The sequence below is a fragment of the Podarcis melisellensis genome (assembly GCF_964234715.1).
Source record: "Podarcis melisellensis genome assembly, chromosome: 10".
NCBI lineage: Eukaryota > Metazoa > Chordata > Lepidosauria > Squamata > Lacertidae > Podarcis > Podarcis melisellensis.
The window spans coordinates 74,900,794-74,922,309 of record NC_138542.1 but is presented as its reverse complement, the minus strand read 5'-3'; the positions used below and the strand labels follow the sequence as shown (position 1 = coordinate 74,922,309).

Genomic DNA, 21,516 nt, shown 5'->3' with positions numbered 1-21,516 from the left:
ATAGTTTCCATTGGGCTTTGAATAAAGGGGAAACTCATTTTTTATTATTGTGTGGTTATTCTCCTTAGTAGGTCATGTAAACCGCTGTTCTGAATAATGCTTTTTGCATGTGCTGGGGGTGAGTTTATGGGCAGATATGGCCAAACCTGGCCCTCCAGATGTTTGGGGACTACAAATCCCATCAGCCCTAGCTAACAGAATCAGTGGGAATTGTAGTCTCAAAACATCTGGAGGACCGAAGAGGGGTGTTTTCAAACGATAAATTTTCTCCATAGACATATAACTTCCTGTCCCGTCCAATTTCCCACCATATTAATAAACTCATTGCTTAAATTTGTCTGTTTTATTATTACGAAAGTAGTAGTAGTAATAGTAATAATAATAATAATAATAATAATAATAATAATAATAATAATAATTTATTATTTGTACCCCACCTATCTGGCTGGGCTTCCTCAGTCACTTTTCCAACAAAGACTAAAAATACATTAAAATGTCACACATTAAAAACTGTTCAGTAAGGCTGTTCCTATCTATTTTTCTTAACGTATAGTATCTACTGAAGTTATTCCAAGGCAGCTGCCGTACTGAGATTGCAGCAACTGCTTTTGAAATATTCCTTGAAGAATTCCCACCTGGAGAAGTCTCTCATTTCGTCCCTTGCAAAGAATCCTAGTTTCCCGGGGTCGTTGGGAACTATAGCACCGCAAGGGAGAGGGCTCCACCCCCAGCGTTTATCGCCTTGGCCGGCTGCCTGACCTTCACCGTCCTGGCCGGCCAATTAGGCGCCGACTCCATTTGGCCTAATTAGCCTTGACGAGCTTATCTCCGCAGGTCCGACAGCCTCCCCACCCCCGCATGGGCTGCGCCACGCCAGCGCTCCCCAAACCGGTGCCCCCTCCCAGATGTTTGGAGGGCCCAGCCCTGGGCAGCACAGCTGGAGGTCAGGTGGGGAGAGGCTGGCGGGGTCCCCAAGAGCGCATGGCAAACCCTGCGGGGGCCAGATAAGCCTCCCCCTCTTTTATGGTGTATTTGAAGCCTGTTGCTGCTTTTTTTTTAGAAAAAGAAAGTTTGCCTATATATATAGGCAAACTATATATATATTTCTATATATATAGAAAAAGAAAGTTTGTGTATATATATACACACACACCACATATACCACTGTATCACAGAATGTACAGAAATACCATGTTTTTATTATTTTTATTGTGTTTCTAATATTTTTATTGTGTTTTTTAATATTTTTATCGAGTTTTTGATATTCTGTTGGGAGCCGCCCAGAGTGGCTGGGGAAACCCAGCCAGATGGGCAGGGTTTAAATAATAATAATTATTATTATTATTATTATTATTTTATTATTATTATTTATTAAAAATCACAAAAGAGCCATCTGACTCTCCTTCCTTGGAGGTTTTCCAGCAGAGCTTGGATGGGCATCTTTTGTCAGGGATGCTTTAGTGGAGATTCCTGCGCTGGAGGACTGGAGGGGGTTGGGCTGGATGACCCCTGGAGGGCCCTGTCCAACTCTACGATTCCATGAAAACCATATAGTAAAATCACAAAACTATTGCAAACGAGTGAACAACAAAATAATTCCCAACACCTACACCAGGGGACTCATTTCTTTGGGAAGGAAGGGAAAGGTTAGGGGGTGCCGTGACCCACATGGGGAGAGGAACGGCCGGGGACTTTAGAGGGGGGAACGAATGGCTTGTATATTTGTGGTGCTCTGCAGCTCAAAAGGGGGGGGGTCTTGGGTGGCCGGCTGGGGAAAAGCCCCCCCCAGCACCCACTAAGGGGAGAGGGGAGCAGCTGAAAGACTCAGCCCCCTGGGACCCCTCAGGCAGCCCCACCCGACAAACGGGGCTGGCCCGTGGGGAACTCGAACTCACCACCTCGTCCGCCGTGAAGTCGATGAAGCCAGGGAGGATCAGGAAGTCGCTGAGGAGAAAGGAACGGACGGCGGTTAGCGGCAATTTGTGCATCACGGCAGGTTGCCATGACCTCCAGGGGCCCTATCCAGCTCTCCCAATCTTTTCCTTTTTTTGCTAAATGGTTTTGATTTATTTTCAATTACAGTGGACGCTCGGGTTGCGAACGTGATCTGTGCGGGAGGCATGTTTGCAACCCGCAGCGCTCAGAACCCGTGACCCGTGCGTCTGTGCATGCGCGGGTTGCGATCAGCGCTTCTGCACATGCGCAAAGCGTGATTTAGCGCTTCTGTCCATGCGCAGAAACCCGGAAGTGACCATTCCAGTACTTCCAGGTTCGGCACGGCGTGCAACCTGAAATCGCGCAAGCCGAAGCGTCTGTAACCCGAGGTATGACTGTACAAAAATCCAATATGCACCATATTATATTAATAGCAAATAGAAATACCAATTCAAACACAAATCAATTACATAGCCAATTATAAATTTTGTGTGGCTTCCCACGTGCTGGGCTTCAAGGTCTGATTCTCTTTAATTCTGCCTCCAGACTGTTGCTCAAACCAAATACATATCCAAGATGAATGTACTGCCCATAAATGCTATTTCTATTCCAATCAATCCTGGTAATAGGTAATATGGCATGTTTTAGGTAAAGGTAAAGGGACCCCTGACCATTAGGTCCAGTAGTGGCCGACTCTGGGGTTGCGGCGCTCATCTCGCTTCACTGGCCGAGGGAGCTGGCATACAGCTTCCGGGTCATGTGGCCAGCAGGACTAAGCCGCTTCTGGCAAACCAGAGCAGCGCACGGAAATGCCGTTTACCTTCCGCCGGAGTGGTACCTATTGATCTACTTGCACTTTGAGGTCCTTTCGAACTGCTAGGTTGGCAGGAGCAGGGACCGAACAACGGGAACTCACCCCGTGGTGGGGATTCGAACCGCCGACCTTCTGATCAGCAAGTCCTATGCTCTGTGGTTTAACCCACAGCACCACCCGCGTCCCAATTATGGTACATCATAATTGGGACGCAGTGGTACCTCGGGTTACAGACACTTCAGGTTACAGACTCCGCTAACCCAGAAATAGTGCTTCAGGTTTGCTTCAGAATGAGGACAGAAATCATGCTCCGGGGGCGCAGCAGCAGCAGGAGGTCCCATTAGCTAAAGTGGTGCTTCAGGTTAAGAACAGTTTCAGGTTAAGAACGGACCTCCGAAACGAATTAAGTACGTAACCTGAGGTACCACTGTATTATGGCATAAAAGCTAAAAACAGAAAGAAAAACAGAAAGAAAATGGGGTAATAATGAACTAAGAAGGAAAGAGTTTACCAAAAACGAAAAGAGAACCGTGCTGAGGATGAAGGAAGTCAATTGGCAGAAAAGAAGAATTGAAATTACCGGTATTTATCTATCTATATACACATACATTGTTGACTATTTGATCTGTCTCCATATGTCATTATGTTTTATTTGTATTCATTTGTTTTTTGATTGTTTTTGATTATGTATTGCTACTTTTATGTTTAGTTTTATGACACTGTGTTTATGTGTTGTAAAATAAACTTAATAATAATAATAATAATAAAAGACATAAGAACATGGGAAGCACCCTTTTCTCATAGTGACCCAGTCATGAGAACCAGTCATGAGAACCCCGCAAGCGGGACCCGAGTGCAAGAGCCTTCGAGAGCCCCCTCCGCTGTTGAATGCTACTTTTTGATGTAGGTTGCCTATTTTAAAGTTATGTTTTATTATCACATTTTCGTATTTTTTGCTTCTTCAGCTTGTAAAGACGGTATACAAATTAAAAATGATGATGATGATGAGCCATTGTGGCTGGGAGCCTTTGAGAGCCCTCTCTGCTGTGAATTGGAAAAGGGCACCCCAGGAGGGGCATCGCACACCCCGGGGGCAAGAGGGGAGCACTTAGAAGCGCGGCTGCTCCTGGAGAGAACGGGGGGGGGGGGGGAGGGTGCTTAGGCTCAAGACCCCAAGGCGGGTGGACTCCCAAAAGCCAGACCCTGTGTGTTAATTCAGGGATTTGTTCCCCGGCAGCCTCTGCCCCCACCCCCCAAAAAACAAAAGGGTCTGGAGGGGCCCCACAGCAACCGCTGCAAAGCCATTCATGGGCACCCGGCGTGAGTAATGGGGCTTAGAGAGGGAGGCCCAGGGCAGCCGGCCCTATTTTGGCTGGGGGAGGGGGGGTCAGAGGAACAGGAGGCTGAAAGCTGGAGCACAGGAGCTCCACGCCCCCCCCCCCAGCACTGTCAACGTTTTCTGCCCCCCGATGGACAGAATTCAACCAAGGCCAGACCAGGGCTGCGGTGTTAGATGATAGCAGTAGTAGTAGTAGTAGTAGTAATAATAATAATAATAATAATAATAATAATAATAATAATAATAATAATAAATTATTTTTATACCCCACCCATCCCGCCGGGTTTCCCCAGCTTCCAGCAGAATATTAAAATACAATGATTCATCAAATATTAAAAGCTTCCCTAAACAGAGCTGCCTTCAGATGTCTTCTGAAAGTCCGATGGTAGTTTATTTCCTTGACATCTGGTCAAGGGAGGGCGTTCCACAGGGAGGGTGCCACTACCGAGAAGGCCCTCTGCCTGGTTCCCTGTAACCTCACATCTCGCAGGGAGGGAACCACCAGAAGGACCTCAGAGCTGGACTTCAGTGTCCAGGCAGAATGATGGGGGTGGAGATGCTCCTTCAGGTCTACTGGGCCTTTGAGGCCGTTTAGGGCTTTCAAGGTCAGCACCAAGACTTTGAATTGTGCTGGAAACGTCCTGGGAGCCAATGTAGGTCTTTTAGATGTTGGTGAATCATTGCTTCAACTCTGGTGATCTTTGATTGACAGCTGCTTCATGCGCAATCGTTTGTGGAGGGCGGAGAGAAGATTCAGAAGCACGGCTTCCTCTGACCGTGGAGGAAGAGCGAGCCGTTGAGAGGCCTCTCCTCTGCCGTGAATTTGTCCATTCCTCTTTTAAATTGCGCTTTGCGCATGCGCAGAGGCACCAAATGGCAACCCGTGTGTTCGCAGATGCGGCACTGTGGGTTGCAAACTTGCCTCCCACACGGATCACATTCGCAACCCGAGCGTCCACTGTATTATTAATAATAATGCATTTCTTATAGCCCGCCCATCTGACTGCGATGCCCCAATCACTCTGGGCAGCTTCCGGCAAAAATACAGAAGGAAGGGGGGTGGGGAACCATCAAGCATTAAAGGAATGATGGTTGGGGGGGACATGGGGCGGGCAGGTGCGGAGGACTCCCTGGTCCTGAATGGGGCAACTGTGCTCCTGAAGGACCAGGAGTGCAGCCTGGGGTCATTTTGGACTCAGAGCTGTCCATGGAGGCGCAGGTCAATTCTGTGTCCAGGGCGGCTGTTTACCAGCTCCATCTGGTACGCAGGATGAGACCCTCCCTGCCTGCAGACTGTCTGGCCAGAGTGGTGTGTGCTCTCCTTATCTCCCGCTTGGACTACTGCAATGCGCTCTACTTGGGGCTCCCTTGGAAGGTGACCCGGAAACTACAACTAATCCAGAATGCGGCAGCTAGACTGGTGACTGGTGACTGGGAGCAGCTGCCGAGACCACATAACACTGGTCTTGAAAGACCTACACTGGCACAATTCAAAGTGTTGGTGCCTTTAAAGCCCTAAACGGCCTCGGCCCAGTATACCTGAAGGAGTGTCTCCACCCCTATCGTTCTACCCGGACATTGAGGTCCAGCACCGAGGGCCTTCTGGCGGTTCCCTCCCTGCGAGAAGCCAAGTTACAGGGAACCAGGCAGAGGGCCTTCTCGGTAGTGGCGCCCTCCCTGTGGAACACCCCCTCATCAGATGTCAAGGAAATAAACAACTACCTGACTTTTAGAAGACATCTGAAGGCGGCCCTCTTTAGTGAAGTTTTAAATGTCTAATGTTTTCTTGTGTTTTTAATATTTCGTTGGAAGCTGCCCAAAGTGGCTGGGGAAACCTAGTCAGATGGGTCAGGTATAAGTAAGAAATTATTATTATTTTATGATAAGGATGAAGAGGATGAGGATGATGATGGACTTTCTTTCTCTGTCCTGAATCTTCTCAGAGGATGGAGGAAGGCACAAGGGGTGGCATTTGAACTGGGTGCAGAGCGGGAGACCACCCCACGAATTCAAGGCTGACGTGAACGGCAGTGGCAGAAATCCAAGAGAGATCCTTTTTTTGGGCAGCGGCGGGGATCTGCCAAGATGAAAAGCCGTTTCTTCAGTTATTAGCGTCAAAGGATGACAAGGTTTTCTTAAACCACGCGCTTACTCATTCACTGCTCCTCGTTCCACGCCCACCAGATTTGCAGAGTTTGGGGGGAAACAAGAGAGATGAGAGATGCTCTCTGCGAAGCCCCAGGCTGCATCCCTCCTCCTATCCTTGGCTTCAAGGAAAAGGCAGCGCTATTCTCTGCAAGGATAACCAGAAGGATCTTCCCATTCCTCCTTCCCTTCCTCTCATCTCCTTAAATTTCTGTGGTTTTGCTTCCTCTGCACTCAGAGCTTGAGGACAGGAAGAAAGATCTCCACTACAAGGACCCGGAACAATCTGACACCCTGTCAAATTCAAATTCATATAATAATAATAATAATAATAATAATAATAATAATAATAATAATAATAAAACTAAAATTTATTTATACCCCGCCTTCCCCAGCCAAGGCCAGGCTCAGGGCGGCTAACAACCAATAATAAAAACAAGTTGAATGAATACAACTTAAAAACAAGGCACACTCTCTCCAAGCCACAGTGCGCCTGCAAAATGGGAAAAGGGTGCTGTTCAGAAATAAAGGGCCGGAAAGCTGGGAAACCTCTCCATGGGCAGGAATCTCCAAAGCGCCTCTCTGCCAGTGCGAGAAACTCAAGATCTATGCTAGCATTCGATTGACGTTGGAGAGAGACCGAGTTGAGAAATAAGACCAAGGGTACATATTGATATAGGAATGTATTAGATAAAATGTAAAGAAATACACAATGAGAAGAGTACATTCATTTGTAAAAAAGGAATATACAACGGGATAGACAGGAAGTCCAAAGTGTTGGTAGATATATGATTTTTGGAATAGTTTTTTGTCCTTGTTTCTTTTCTTTAGGTATATAAACTTTGTATATATGCTGGAAATTATATTATAATATGCCTTGTGATGTAATATGATAATGTTTACTGATGTAATATTAGAACGTTAATAAATAAATCTCAAAAAAAGAAAAGGGGGGAAAAGAAACTCAGATATATGAGCTAATTGCCAAATGACAGCTTAAACCAAGGTTACGGTCGCCACAATGGAACATCTATGCACCATTTTTCCCCATAGTGAGATTTACTATTTTTACTATTATTATTATTATTTCCATTTCTAGAGCACTTCATCTTTCAAAGAAAAAACCTCAGAGCTGCTTACGAACACATTAAGACGTCAAATAAAACAAATACAAAACAAATTCAAACCTCAGGGCAAATATTTCAGAGCCTTCTCTAAGTGACTACAAATGAGTGGTACCTCGGGTTAAGTACTTAATTTGTTCCATAGGTCCGTTCTTAACCTGAAACTGTTCTTAACCTGAAGACCACTTTAGCTAATGGGGCCACACGATTTCTGTTCTCATCCTGAAGCAAAGTTCTTAACCTGAGGTACTATTTCTGGGTTAGCGGAGTCTGTAACCTGAAGCGAATGTAACCCGAGGTACCACTGTATAGAACCCGGATGGGGAATGGTCTGAAAAAGTTCAGGCACCAATGACTGAAACGATGGAAGTCCTGCCCGAAATGAGGAGAGAAGGAAGGAACACAAACTCTGGCAAAACAAATTCAAATTAAGAAGGAGGATTGCGGGAAGGAGTTACCAGAAGAATGAAGACCAGCATGAATACATTATTTTTAAATACATCTGAAAACAGAAGTGTGAAAAGGGGTGCCAAAGGGAGCAGGGGAGACGGCAGAAAAGGGGAAGGAATTATTTGCCTTGGTCTTCACTGCAGAAGATTCTGGACAGGCGTCTGTGCCCAAACCAGTTTTGAGGCGTGTCGTGGTGGCTATTTTTTATTTTTATTTTTTAAAGAGGGGCATCTGAAGAATTAAGTCAAGCAGGAATGACAAGAGACGAAGGTCTAGGGCCAAGTGACAAGCGAAGGACAAGTCACCGGGTCCAGATGGAGGACGTCCAGTTCTAACAGAAATGTGAAAATGCTGATCTTCTAATAAAAAGGGGTGGCTTGTTGCTAAAAATCAATTTCCCTCTTGAGGGGCTGGAAGGCGGCCCGTTTTTAAATGAAGGAATTAGGAGGGAATTACAGACCCACGAGCCCACCACCTCTCTCTGGCAAATTTGCAGGCAGCATGGTTAAAATCTGAATAACGGAACATACGGAAGAACAAGCCTGGGCAAAGAGAGAAAATCAGCATGGCTTTTGCAACAGGAAATCTTCCTTCGCCGTGTCCTGAGCATCAGCAACCAGGGAGAGATGGGAGATAATCTGGTATAAACATTGTATGCAAGTAGCCGCTCCTCCTGAGTCCGATTACTTGGACATTAAGTCCCGCTGTGCTTCCAGCTAAGTGTGCACAGGATCGTGACCTTGCAGCACAACCCAAAGTGTGTTTACTCAGAAGCAAGCTGCGTCCAGTTAAGCAGCGCTTACTCCTCAGGAAGCATCCTGGGGATTAGAGCCTCTTTTTCCCCAAAAACCTCTAAATTATCCCAGGGGATGAGGAGGGGCCCTCCATATAGGGGAGCCTCTGGCTATAGGAAAGGAAAAACAGGACCGCAAAGATACTCGGCCCATTCTCGCAGCGGAGGGGAGCAAGGGCTGGGGTCTTCCAGGGCCTGCCACTTTTAAACTACTTCCTTAAGTGATCTTGGGTGAACAGTAAGGTGGGTAAACTTACACCAGGGAATGCAGGAGTTCCAGAAGGATCGCTTCAAACTGGCTGAACGAGTAATAATAATAATAATAATAATAATAATAATAATAATAATAATAATAATAATAATATACCCCGCCCATCTGGCTGGGTTTCCCCAGCCACTCTGGGCGGCTTCCAACAGAACACTAAAATACAACAACCTATTAAACATTAAAAGCTTCCCTGAACATGGCTGCCGTCAGATGCCTTCTAAAAGTTTGGTAGTTGTTCTCTTTGACATCTGGTGGGAGGACGTTCCACAGGGCGGGTGCCCCTACTGAGAAGGCCCTCTGCCTGGTTCGGTGTAACTTGGTTTTTCGCGGGGAGGGAACCACCAGAAGGCCCTCGGAGCTGGACCTCAGTGTCCGGGCAGAACGATGGGGGTGGAGACGCTTCTTCAGGTATACTGGGCCGAGGACATTTAGGGCTTTAAAGGTCAGCACCAACAGTTTGACTTGTGCTCGGAAATGTACTGGGAGCCCATGTAGGTCTTTCAAGACCGGTGTTATGTGGTCTCTGCGGCTGCTCCCAGTCACCAGTCTGGCTGCCGCGTTCTGGATTAATTGCAGTTTCCGGGTCACCTTTAAAGGTAGCCCCACGTAGAGCGCATTGCAGTAGTCCAAGCAGGAGATAATCAGAGCATGCACCACTCTGGAGAGACAGTCCGCGGGCAGGTAGGGTCTCAGCCTGTGTACCAGATGGAGCTGATAAATACATCAATACATCAAACAGAGATCAGTGTCTGCAAGATGATGAAGGGCCTGATGAGGAGTGGTCGAAGGAGCTGGGGATGCATAGCCAGCAAAACAGGAGATTTGAGAGCCATCTTCAAATATCTATAGGGCTGTCACATGGAAGGTGGGACAAGATTGTTTTCTCCCGCTCTGGAGAGTAGGACTCAAGGCAATGGATTCAAGTTGCAAGAAAGGAGATTCCAACTGAATATTTTTCGGGCAGTTCTGAGCTGTCTGACAGGATTTCTCAGAAGTACGGCCGTGATTCTGTATAAGGGGAGAACGGAACCAGGGTCCAGTACACAAACCCAGAGCCTTGCCTTCCCTTTTGACTCAGGAAGCTTCCTCCTTGACCTCCGGCCCATGAACCTCGTCCGGCGGAAGGAGCACAGGCAATCTCAAGGCATTTCTTCCCGCATAGCGCGGCAATGGCCATGGGACATAGTTTGTTTTTAAAAGGGGGTGAAGATGAAATTCAAAGGGTTGGAGAAGAGGTCTATCCACGGCAGCTGGCCATGAAAGTGAAACAGAGCTTCCACAGTCAGCTGCAGTCTACCTCCGAATACCAGGGTAGCAATATTGGGAGACAGTTGCTAAACGCCCCCTGCTCTGATTCTGGCTAACAACCTGCGCAAGGAGAATATTTGCTGCAAGTTTTGCTTACATACATTCTCTGTGTGTGGCCTTTTCACTGCGAATTCAAAAGAAGGGAAGGGAAGGGGACCACAAAGCGAGCAGAATACTTTCGAGCCTCAACAAAAATATTTAAAAAATTAAAAATGTGGAGGCAACACAGGGTGGGGGAGGATGACCGTGGTAATCTGATTAATGGATCATCTTCCATCATATGAGGAGAAGCTTAAACTGTTGGGCTTTTATATATTGGTGGGCGGGGTAAGCAGGGGATCTCTCAACTGCGCCAGAGCAAGAATGCAATTTGTAGGAGTGCACACAGCAGAGCTAAACCACGCGATTCAGTCCCAGCTTGGATCAGACAATTCCAAAAGCTTCTGGTCATGAAGGCTGAGCTCTGCCCTCCCTCTCTGGTCCCTCAGGATCAAGAAAATGCACAGCAAAGCATGGAGGCAGCAGGATTTTATGCAACGGCTCACTAAGAAGTCACACCATCCATCACAGCCTGCTTGTGGGTTTTCTAGGGGGCGATTCGGGTTGGCTGCTGCTTCTGCCCTGTAGACCTGAAGGAGCGTCTCCACCCCCATCGTTCTGCCCGGACACTGAGGTCCAGCGCCGAGGGCCTTCTGGCGGTTCCCTCACTGTGAGAAGTGAAGTTACAGGGAACCAGGCAGGGGGCCTTCTCAGTAGTGGCACCTGCCCTGTGGAACGCCCTCCCATCAGATGTCAAGGAAATGAACAACTACACAACTTCAATATCTAAAGACAGCCCTGTACTGGGAAGTTTTTAATGGCTGATGTTATATTGAGTTTATATATATATTGATAACTGCCCAGAGTGGCTGGGGCAACCCAGTCAGATGGGCAGGATACTATTATTATTACAATTATTATTATTATTATTATTATTATTATTATTATTATTATTAGATGCTAGACTACGTAGGCCCTTATTGACCTCATCCAGCTATTGGGCACTTCTTATGTTCTCAAGGAAAAGGAGAACCAACGGGGTTCTAGGATAGTTCTGTAGGTTAGAGTGTGGCGCTGATAATGAAAAGGCTGCAAGTAACAGACAACTGCCTAGAGACATTGCCTTGCTGACAAAGGTCTGTATAGTTAAAGCTATGGTTTTCCCAGTAGTGATGTATGGAAGTGAGAGCTGGACCATAAAGAAGGCTGATCGCCGAAGAATGGATGCGTTTGAATTCTGGTGCTGTAGAAGAGCAGAGTTCTATTCCGAACTTAAAAATGGAAAGCATAATGCTGGTGGTCAACAAAAGAGATTTAAAGACTGTCTCAAGGCAAATCTAAAAAAATGTAGTATAAACACTGACAACTGGCCTGCGAGCGCTCCAGTTGGAGAACAACGTTTACCAAAGGTGTCATGGGCTTTGAAGACACTCGAACTCAGGACATAAGGGAGAAACGTGCTAAGAGGAAGGCACACTTGGCAAATCCACACTGTGATCAACTCCCGCCCGGAAACCAATGTCCCCACCGTGGAAGGACATGTGGATCCAGAATTGGCCTCCACAGTCACTTACAGGCTCATTTTTAAAACCGTGTTTATGGAAGACAATCTTACTCGGCTACGAGGGATCGCTAAAGAAGACGCTGGAAGAGACTCTTGAGAGTCCCGTGGACTGCAAGAAGATCAAACGGATCCATTCTTAAGGAAATCAGCCCTGAGTGCTCCCTGGAAGGACAGATCCTGAAGCTGAGGCTCCAAGACTTTGGCCACCTCATGAGAAGAGAAGACTCCCTGGAGAAGACCCTGGGGAAAGATGGAGGGCACAAGGAGAAGGGGACGACAGAGGACGGGAGGGTGGGACAGTGTTCTTGAAGCTACCAGCATGAGTTTGACCAAACTGTGGGAGGCCGTGGAAGACAGGAGTGCCTGGCGTGCTCTGGTCCAGGGGGTCACGAAGAGTCGGACACGACTAAACGACTAAACAACAACGAGACCATTGATCCCTAAAACGAAAGCAATAAACAATGTACTGCAGTCACACAATCAATCTGAACTGGGTTCCACAGAGTCGCAAAAACAAAATGAAAAAGCAGCTTAAATAAAAATGCAAAATAAAGAGCAAAAACAGACAGACCTCAGTGTGGCACTCAAAACGGAGCATGTTTGGCTTCCGAAAAAGGTTCGCAAACCGGAACACTGACTTTCGGGTTTGAAGCGTTCGGGTTCCAAGTTGTTTGACTACCAAGCCGTTCAAGGACCAAGGGACCACTGTATAGCTGGGACCACATAAAGGATCTTCATTGGCTAGATCAGGTTTCCTGAACTTGGGTCGCCAGGTGCTTTTAGACTACAATTCCCGGGTTCTGTTAGCTGGGAATGCTGGGAGCTGTAGTCCAACAACTACTGAAAAAGACCCAAGTTTAGGAAACACTGGACTCAATGACCCTCGGGGTCCCTCCCAACTCTTCAATTCTATTAATCTACAGAGTATGCATTATTTACTTTCTCCCCATAAACACAACATTTGGGAGATACCTGCTGAAGCTCCTACTCTTCAGACAAGAACTTGGGGAGAGGCTGCTGGATCAGGCCAGAGGCCCACTGAGTCCAGCATCCTGTTCTCACAGTGGCTGACCAGATGCAAGCAGGATCCCAGCGCCAGAGCATCTCTCCAGGCCTGAGATTTCCAGCAACTGGGATGCAGAGCCGTCCTGACTGGGGGCCTCTGAGAGCCCCCCTCCTTGAGGATTACTTCCCTGGACCAGAAGTGGCCTGCTTGGAACTCACAGCCACAGGATGTGGTCATGAACACTGGTACGACTTGCTTTTCTTAAAATAAAATGAGATGAGTGTCCTAGGGGAAAGGGAAAGTCCATTCTTGGTTGTGAGCCCATCGCTGGCAGAAATGCAGCCTCTGCTATCTGAGTGACGGAAAACGCCAGGCAGCAATGGAGCGTTCGGGGCCTGGGAGGCGGCTGGATTGCAGCAAAACCGAGGCTCCCAAAAGCCAGGCTGGATACAGTATTAAGGGCACAGGAATCTTTCTTTCCCTACCATTGAACCCCAAAAGCAGACTCAAACCTGAAACCTGCTATTCTCCTTATTAAATAGATTGCCTTTCCCCACCCAGGCCAGGACTCAAAGCAGCTACTGCAACTTAAAACAGCACAGGTTACAACCCAAAAAGCTAAAGGAATGTCGAAGGCGAACGATTTCGAATGCAATGAAATGTAGAATTAAAACCACAGATCTGTTTTAAACGCAGGTGGCAAAAACAGCACAGGACTATCAGAAACCCTTTTCTTTCCAAACAAAATGCAGTCAGTTCTCAAAGGCCTGTTGGAAAATTTTCACCGGCCAGCGGAAGGACAGAAAGGAGGGAGCCAGTCTGGCTTCCCTCGGCAGGGAGTTCCAAAGTTTCCTGGGAGAAGCCACCACCGAGAAGGCCCTCTCCTGCGTCCACACCCAGCGGGATTGTGAGCCCGGCAGGTTCGCCTGGGAGAAGACAGTGGTTCAGACAGCCCAGGCCTGACAGTATCGGGCTCTGGAGATTGTAACCCAAAATTTGGATAGGAGAAACCCTTTCCATGCAAATTCACTCCAAAACCCGCACCGTGATGGAGGAGGAAGATGCACCCAGCCAGACCCAGGAAGAGGAGGCAGCCCATTCGGGAATATTTTTGCCCTCTACCCACCTCCCCGCCAACCCCAAAGGCTCAGCAAATTCCTCCTCCCAAGGCTGTCACCAGGTTCCTCAATTAAGAGTTGACTAGGAGGTTTTGCACAACAAACCTGCTTCCCCCGAAGATTCGCTCTTTTTGCAAAAAAGGAAAGCGATAAGAAAAAAAAACTTTGGAAAGGCAGGGAGGGATGACGCTTGCGGTGACGCAACACCAAGTAACCTCCCCACAAATGGACTGGAATGAAAATGCATTAAACGGACAACGCTGCCTAACGTCCCTGCACCCAAATCAGAACAAACAGCGGGGTCTCCGACCAGCAGCCCATTTCACAGATTCCCGTGCAGGAAAAGCAAGGCAGGCCCTATTGGCAATTGCAGAGGTCCACAGGCCAAACTGTTCAGCAGAGCCAACCAAGGGGTCCCCCAGGTCGCTGCCACGTTTCAAAGAGGTAAATGAGAAGGACATTTCTGCTATGCGCCATCTGCTCTTTGAAGGGCCTGGCCAGAGATTCTGATCCGGAGATTCAGGTTGGGCACTAGGTTGGGGTTGACTGCTGGGGGGGGGGTATGCTACGGACTGTGTGGAGAGGGTCCCCTTGGAGCCAGGAGGAGGACCCCCGCCATCCATGCAGGGAAGGGGCTCCTTGCCATGGGGCAATGCCAGCCGTCTCTATCTGCCCCTGGCTCTTGGGCAGGTGGCGCGGAGACGCCCTTCCTAGCCGGGGACCCTTTTCCTGGGGGTGCCATCTGCTGGGGGGCCTCAGGCAGGGTGCCAACTGGGAGCCACGTGGGGGAGGCCCCGCCCCCTTGCCCCCCTTACTTGTAGGTGAGTCCGTCGGCGATGGCGAAGAGCTGCTGCGCCGTCAGGCCGTCTTCGGGGACGTAGCCGGTACCCCCGCTGATCAGGTAGTCGGCCATGCTGCGGAGGCAAGGGAGAGAGGAGAGAGACCGTCAGCGCTCTGCACATGCTCAGGGGCCGCCTGCCCAGCCAAGCGGGCGCGGGCCGGAGCAGGAGCCGCGGGGCCAGGCGGCGGGGCTGGCCCTGCCTGGCGCACGGACGAGGGCGCACGGCGCCTGCCCGGGGAGTTGGGTGGGTGCTCGGGCACCCGGGGCGCCCAGGGGCCGCCGATGCCACCAGCAGCAGCAGCAGCCGCCGCCCCGGCCCGGCCCGCTTCCTGCCTCGCCTCCTCCCCGGCCGTGCGCTCCCCCTGGCGCGGCTACCTGAGCGGCTCGCCTTCGCCCATGGCGCCGCCGCAGCCGCCGGGCCGGGCTCGCCTCCGCCGCCGCTTCCTCGTCGTCGTCGTCCGGCGGGCGGGCGAGCGAGCAGGCGGGCAGGCGGGCGGCTTCCTCGGTCCGCCGTTGGCTGCGCTCGGCGCCCGCCCCGCGCTCTCTGCGCCGCCGCCGCCGCGCAGCGGAGCCACCAAGCGGCGCCCGAGAGGAAGAGGAGGAGGAGGGCGGAGCGCGGGGCGAGGACAGCCCGGGAGGGCGGCTCCTCCCTCCGGCGAAGGAGGGAGGGAAGGAGAAGGAGAAGGAAGGAGAGTATGGGAAGGGAGGCAGGGAGGGAGGGAGGAAAAGGAAGGAGAGAAAGAGGAAAAGGAAGAAGGAGGGATGGAAAAGGAAGGAAGGAAGGAAGGAGAAAGGAAAGGGAAAAGGAAGGAGGAAGGGAGGGAGGAAAGAAGGGAGGAAGGAGGAGATGGAAGGAGGATGGGAAGGAAAGGAAAGGGGGGAGGAAAAAGAAGGGAGGAGAAGGAAGAAGTAAGGAGGATGGGGAGGGAGGAAAAGTAAAGAAGGAGAAAGAAGGGAGGGGGGGAGAAGGAAGGAAGATGGAAAGGAAGGAAGGAAGAAACGAAGGAAGCAGAAGGAGGAAGGAAGGAAAGAGGAAGGAAGAAGGCAGGGGGTTCCTGGTTCCCAAGGAGGCCTCAGAAGGACCCCCCCCCCATCCATCCTCCGGCCACAATTGTGCTCCCCCTCCCCCAAAGAGGAAGCGCAGGTTTTGGGCCAGGCAGGCGCCGCTCTTTGGGCAAAAGCAGACAGGCTGACAAGCAAAGGAAAGCTCTTTGGCATCCAAATGTGGGGAACCAGCAAAGAACTTAGGGGTCTGAGAACCCGGGTGGGAACGTCGGAGCGACACTGGTTTTAACTGGGATCAATGGGCAGGCAGCTCCCCAGTGAATCCTAGCTAAAGGATCATCTAGTCCAGGGATCATCTAGTGAGGATCATCTGGTCCAGGGATCAGCAGACTTTTTCAGCAGGGGGCCGGTCCACTGTCCCTCAGACCTTGTGGGGGGCCGGACTATATTTTTTGAGGGGAAAGAGAGAACGAATTCCTATACCCCACAAATAACCCAGACGTGCATTTTAAATATAAGGACACATTCTACTCATGTAAAAACACGCTGATTCCTGGACCATCCGCGGGCTGGATTGAGAAGGCGATTGGGCTGGATCCGGCCCCGGGCCTTAGGTTGCCAACCCCTGATCTAGTCCAAGGAGTCTTTTGTCCAACGTGGGACTTAAACCCAGGAGCAATCTTACAGAATCCTAGGATAGGGTTACCAGACGTCCCCGGTTTCTGGGGACAGTTAACAGATTCACCAATCTGTCCCCGGACAAAATTTGTCCCCGGATTTATGCCTGGGGACTTCCGGTGGGCAACATGGTGGGCGCCATGGCAGTGAGTAGCAGTGGAGGTCCCGGCCACATCAAAGTTCCAGCCAGCCAATCCGCTGGCTTCGTTCTGGCTCACTTCCTTGATCAACGCTCACCCCGAACTCGCGCAGAGCCGCCCGCAGCAGAAGAGCCTGTGGCGCTCCAACAGGCTCTGAGCCACTCGGCTGCCTTGTTATGTACTGAAGTTCTCACCCTGGGCCAGCAGGGGGATACTGTAGATAGTTCAGGTCCACATATGCAAATAAGGGATCGAAAGTGACGTTCAGTGATTGGATAGTTACAGAAAGTTGTTACAGTTACATTGTACTGGAGCTCTATATAAGCAGGCTGGCTGAACCCTTCAGTTCAGTTCTGTTCTGGCCTGTGAATAAACAAGAGCTGTTTGAAGAATCGCTGTGTCGTCTGATATGTTCACCCACAACTTAACATGCCTTGTGTGTGTGTTTCAATGCGTGTTTTCCCAAGACCAGCGAGCGCCTCTATTCAATCTCTCTCCACACACAACCCGCCACCTTTTTTTTAAAATTTGCATTTGTGTGTTTGTAGATGGGCTTCTTCGCCTGCCTTGTGTTGAGGTGTGTGCTCCACAACTTTGGGGATCCCCCCCCAAAAAAAAATAGGTCAAGAACTTTGGGCAACCCTTTTCTAAAACAATAAACATGGAATTCAGGGGGGAAAGGAAAGAGAAAAAGAAAGTGTCCCCGGATTCCTTGAAAAAAATCTGGTAACCATATCCTAGGACTCTGCCTTGCTTGTTTTAATCTTTGGAATGTTTTAAATAGTTGGGGTTTTATATTTTTTTAAAAAAAACCCTTCTGCTGATAATTTTATTGCTTTATTCATTTGGAAAAGCGCTTTGAGGTTGTTGGGCCTTTTTAAAAACAAGTGGGATGTAAATCTTAAGGAGAAAATAAATAGAAATGCTTTTTTAATTTAAAACACACACATCCTGTTGTTAGGCAGTGCTGCATTTTGCATTTTGGGGCAATTGATCACCCCTCCCCCCCCTTTGTGGACAGCTTGATGAAGTGGGCTGCATCTTCAGCCGTGATAAAAGGGTTTCGGGTGCTGGAAATACTCTTTGTTGTTTTGCTGCAACGGATTTGCATGGCTCTTCCCCCACCCACCCCCGCCAATCTGATAATAGGGTTGACCTTCATTCCCCAGAAGCCATGACAACTGCCGGGAGAGTCTCTTTAATATTATTGAGAAGAGACATGGTAAAGGTAAAGGGACCCCTGACCATTAGGTCCAGTTGTGACCGACTCTGGGGTTGCGGCGCTCATCTTGCTTTATTGGCCGAGGAAGCCGGCATACAGCTTCTGGGTCATGTGGCCAGCAGGACTAAGCTGCTTCTGGCGAACCAGAGCAGCGCACAGAAACGCCGTTTACCTTCCCACTGCAGTGGTACCTATTTATCTACTTGCACTTTGACGTGCTTTCGAACTGCTAGGTTGGCAGGAGCAGGGACCGAGCAACGGGAGTTCACCCCGTTGCAGGGATTCGAACTGCCGACCTTCTAATCGGCAAGCCCTAGGCTCTGTGGTTTAACCCACAGCGCCATCTGCGTCCCAAGCGACACGGTAGCCATCACCTAATATCGGGTGGAGGACGGAGCTGCTGCGGAGGGTAGGACTCGAACCCATGGCTTCAAGTTACAAGAAAGGAGATTCCCACTAAATCCAGGATTGGGCTGGATGACCCTTGGGGGTCCCTTTGACTCTACAATTTCATGGTTCCATGAGGGTTCTTGTGATTATTGTAATGCTTTCCTGCGCTCAAGTCATGCGCTTGTGGAGAGGCCAGGATCTCCGCGCAGTAAATTGGCCTAATGGACCACGAGGTGCTGAATTATTCCAGACTGGCTTCCTCTGCAGCTAAATTCCTTCCTCACATGATTTCAGAACTTGCCGCCATTCAAGAATCCCTTTAATTTCATTTACGGACGTCAGAAGAGCCCCGGGCTGGATCCTGCCAATGGCCCCTCTTGTTCAACATCCTGTTCTCAAAGTCCCCAAGCAGATGCCCATTCTGGGAGACCCACAAGCAGGATCCGGGCCTCCCTTTGCAAGGGCCATGGCTCAGGGAGAGGACACCTGCCCCGCATGCAGAAGGGCCCCAGGTGAAATCTCCAGCGGCAGGGGATCTCCAGGCAGGGCTCGGGAAAAATCCCTGATTGGAAAATCCACTGCCAGTCAGAGTAAGCACTACTGAACTGGATGGATCAATTTATTACTCGTTTACTACTCATTTTGAATTCTGGTGCTGGAGGAGACTCTTGAGAGTCCCATGGACTGCAAGAAGATCAAACCTCTCCATTCAGAAGGAAATCAGCCCTGAGAGCTCACTGGAAGGACAGATCCTGAAGCTGAGGCTCCAGTACTTTGGCCACCTCATGAGAAGAGAAGACTCCCTGGAAAAGACCCTGATGTTGGGAAAGATGGAGGGCACAAGGAGAAGGGGACAACAGAGGATGAGATGGTTGGATAGTGTTCTCGAAGCTACCAGCATGAGTTTGACCAAACTGCGGGAGGCAGTGGAGGACAGAGGTGCCTGGCGTTCTCTGGTCCATGGGGTCACGAAGAGTCGGACACGACTAAACGACTAAACAACAACAACAACAACAACATACACCTCTTGTCTTTAAGGTGGAGCCGGGGTTGGGGTGGGACGCAAGCGGCTTCCGAAAACAGTAATAAAAGTATCCGTAAGAAACGTTAGCAGTAGTTATTTTAAAACTTTTCAAAAGTGGAACTAATAATAGGCTAAAAGTAGATTAAACCACGGACGCGGGTGGTGCTGTGGGTTAACCACAGAGCCTAGGACTTGCCGATCAGAAGGTTGGCGGTTCGAATCCCTGTGACGGGGTGAGCTCGGTTGCTCGGTCCCTGCTCCTGCCAACCTAGCAGTTCAAAAGCACATCAAAGTGCAAGTAGATAAATAGGTACCGCTCCGGCGGGAAGGTAAACGGCATTTCCATGCACTGCTCTGGTTCGCCAGAAGCGGCTTAGTCATGCTGGCCACATGACCTGGAAGCTGTACTCTGGCTCCCTCAGCCAATAAAGCAAGATGAGCGGCGCAACTCCAGAGTCAGTCACGACTGGACCTAATGGTCAGGGGTCCCTTTACCTTTACTTTTAGATTAAACCACACATCGAGTTTCTAGACGTCTGGGCGGGCTAGTCTAAACAAGAATGCTTTCAGCAGGTTCCAAAAGGCTTACGGTGCTTGATCTCAATAGGCGAGGAGTTCCAAAGGGGAGGCAACTGAGTTCTTACAAATGCGGACAGGGGATTATGGGCACCTGTAGCAATGCCAGTTCCACCGATTCTAGCAGCCGTGTGGGCACATCTGGGACAGCAAATTGGCAGCCCATCTGAGCAGCCCAGGTGTTCTGTGCTGGCAAGGCCTTGCCTGTCAGCACTTTTGCTGCAGCACCCTGCACTCACTGCAGCCCAACACGATGGCCTGGTAGCAGAAGGCAGCTCTGCTCCTGTGGTCAAGGAAACCGCCCTGAGCCTGACTGCAAAGCAAGGAGCAGAGGAAACCTCGGGGGACAGAGAAAAACCTTGGGACTCGGATCTTGAACTCGTGACTCAAGCCAGCTCTTCCCCTGACTCCTTTCCATCTGTATGAAAATATCAGAGGAAGTGAAATCAATCCAGCCAGCAAATTCTGCCCGTGTGGTTTGCATTTAATTTCCATTTCAAACTCTTGCAAACCACGATGGTTCTTTTTGGGAGAAGCTTCCTGGGCTGCCCTGACCTTCCCGACCAAACTGCCATCACACACTTCTTCCTTTTTTTCCAGCCAGGAAAAGCTGGTCAGGTCCAAAACACAAGGTTTTTCTTGGCATGCAAACAGGAGTTTCATTTATGTCCCCCGAGGAGAGTCTGGAGTTCGAGGGAGAAATCGAGGCGGGCAGATTGCGTACCTGGTGCTCAGACCAGCCGCTCCTGGGCTCAGCACCCCTTGTCAAAGGGGCTTGATCCTGCAAGGGGAGGCGCTGCTTCTTAATGCAGCCACACTTTCAATGTGTGCACCGTAGCTGCGTGTACTCAGCACTGACACCAATGCACTCTGCGCATCCTCAAGAGGCCGTTCTCTTTCTTTCCTTCTTGGGGTGAGCCCTGGTGCTAAAAGCCGGTTTTGGAGTGGAACTGATAGTCAAAGGGAATCCCTAGAGACACTCCTCTTTTCTCAGGGGTTTGTTGGCTGGGAATGTGAGATTTGGCCTCCCTGCCTAAGGCTGATGTGCTCTGCCGTCCCCCCAAGAGCAAAGGCACCAGGAGTCCATTCGCCAGTTCAGCAGAACCGCGTCCAACTACATTTTGGGGTTCATGAGTCGCTGGCCAAAGGGCGGCAGTGGAATTGATACAGAGGGAAAGCGATTTGGGCTCCTTTTGCTCCAGGGCCTTGCCTCGACTTCTGTCTTGAACACCTGGCTCTGCTTGGGGGAAATTATTATTATTATTATTATTATTATTATTATTATTATTATTATTATTATTATTATTATTATTATTATTATTATTATTATTATTTATACCCTCATCTGGCTGGGTTTCCCCAGCCACTCTGGATGGCTTCCAACAGAACATTAAAAACAAAATAAAATTTCAAACATTAAAAACTTCCCTAAACAGGGCTGCCTTCAGATGTCTTCTAAAAGTCATGATTCTAGATTCAGGTAGGTAGCCATGTTGGTCTGACACAGTTGAAATAAATTAAAAAAATTGTCTGGTAGCACCTTAGAGACCAACTAAGTTTGTTCTGGGTATAAGCTTTTGTGTGCATGTATCTGAAGAAGACAATTTTTTTATTTGTTTCTAAAAGTCAGATAGTTGTTTATTTCCTTGATATCTGATGGGAGGGTGTTCCCTAGGGTGGGCGCCACCACCAAGAAGGCCCTCTGCCTGATTCCCTGTAACCTCACTTCTCGCAGGG

General features: G+C 49.4%; 1 protein-coding gene across 2 annotated transcripts in view; it reads right to left on the bottom strand.

Moving 5' to 3' along the window:
* The window catches only part of IMPDH1 (inosine monophosphate dehydrogenase 1), a 62,323-nt gene that overhangs the window by 25,477 nt on the left and 15,330 nt on the right, over positions 1 to 21,516 (bottom strand). The window contains exons 1-3 of one of the 2 annotated variants that reach the window (XM_081927548.1): positions 15,120 to 15,224; positions 14,719 to 14,817; positions 1,896 to 1,944 (exon numbers count right to left, since the gene is read on the bottom strand). In XM_081927548.1, the coding sequence (XP_081783674.1) occupies positions 1,896 to 1,944; positions 14,719 to 14,817; positions 15,120 to 15,142 (171 nt within the window). In that variant the 5' untranslated portion in view covers positions 15,143 to 15,224. Of the gene's footprint in view, positions 1 to 1,895; positions 1,945 to 14,718; positions 14,818 to 15,119; positions 15,225 to 21,516 lie in introns of those variants that run through there. The other variant, XM_081927547.1, reaches the window with a different exon arrangement.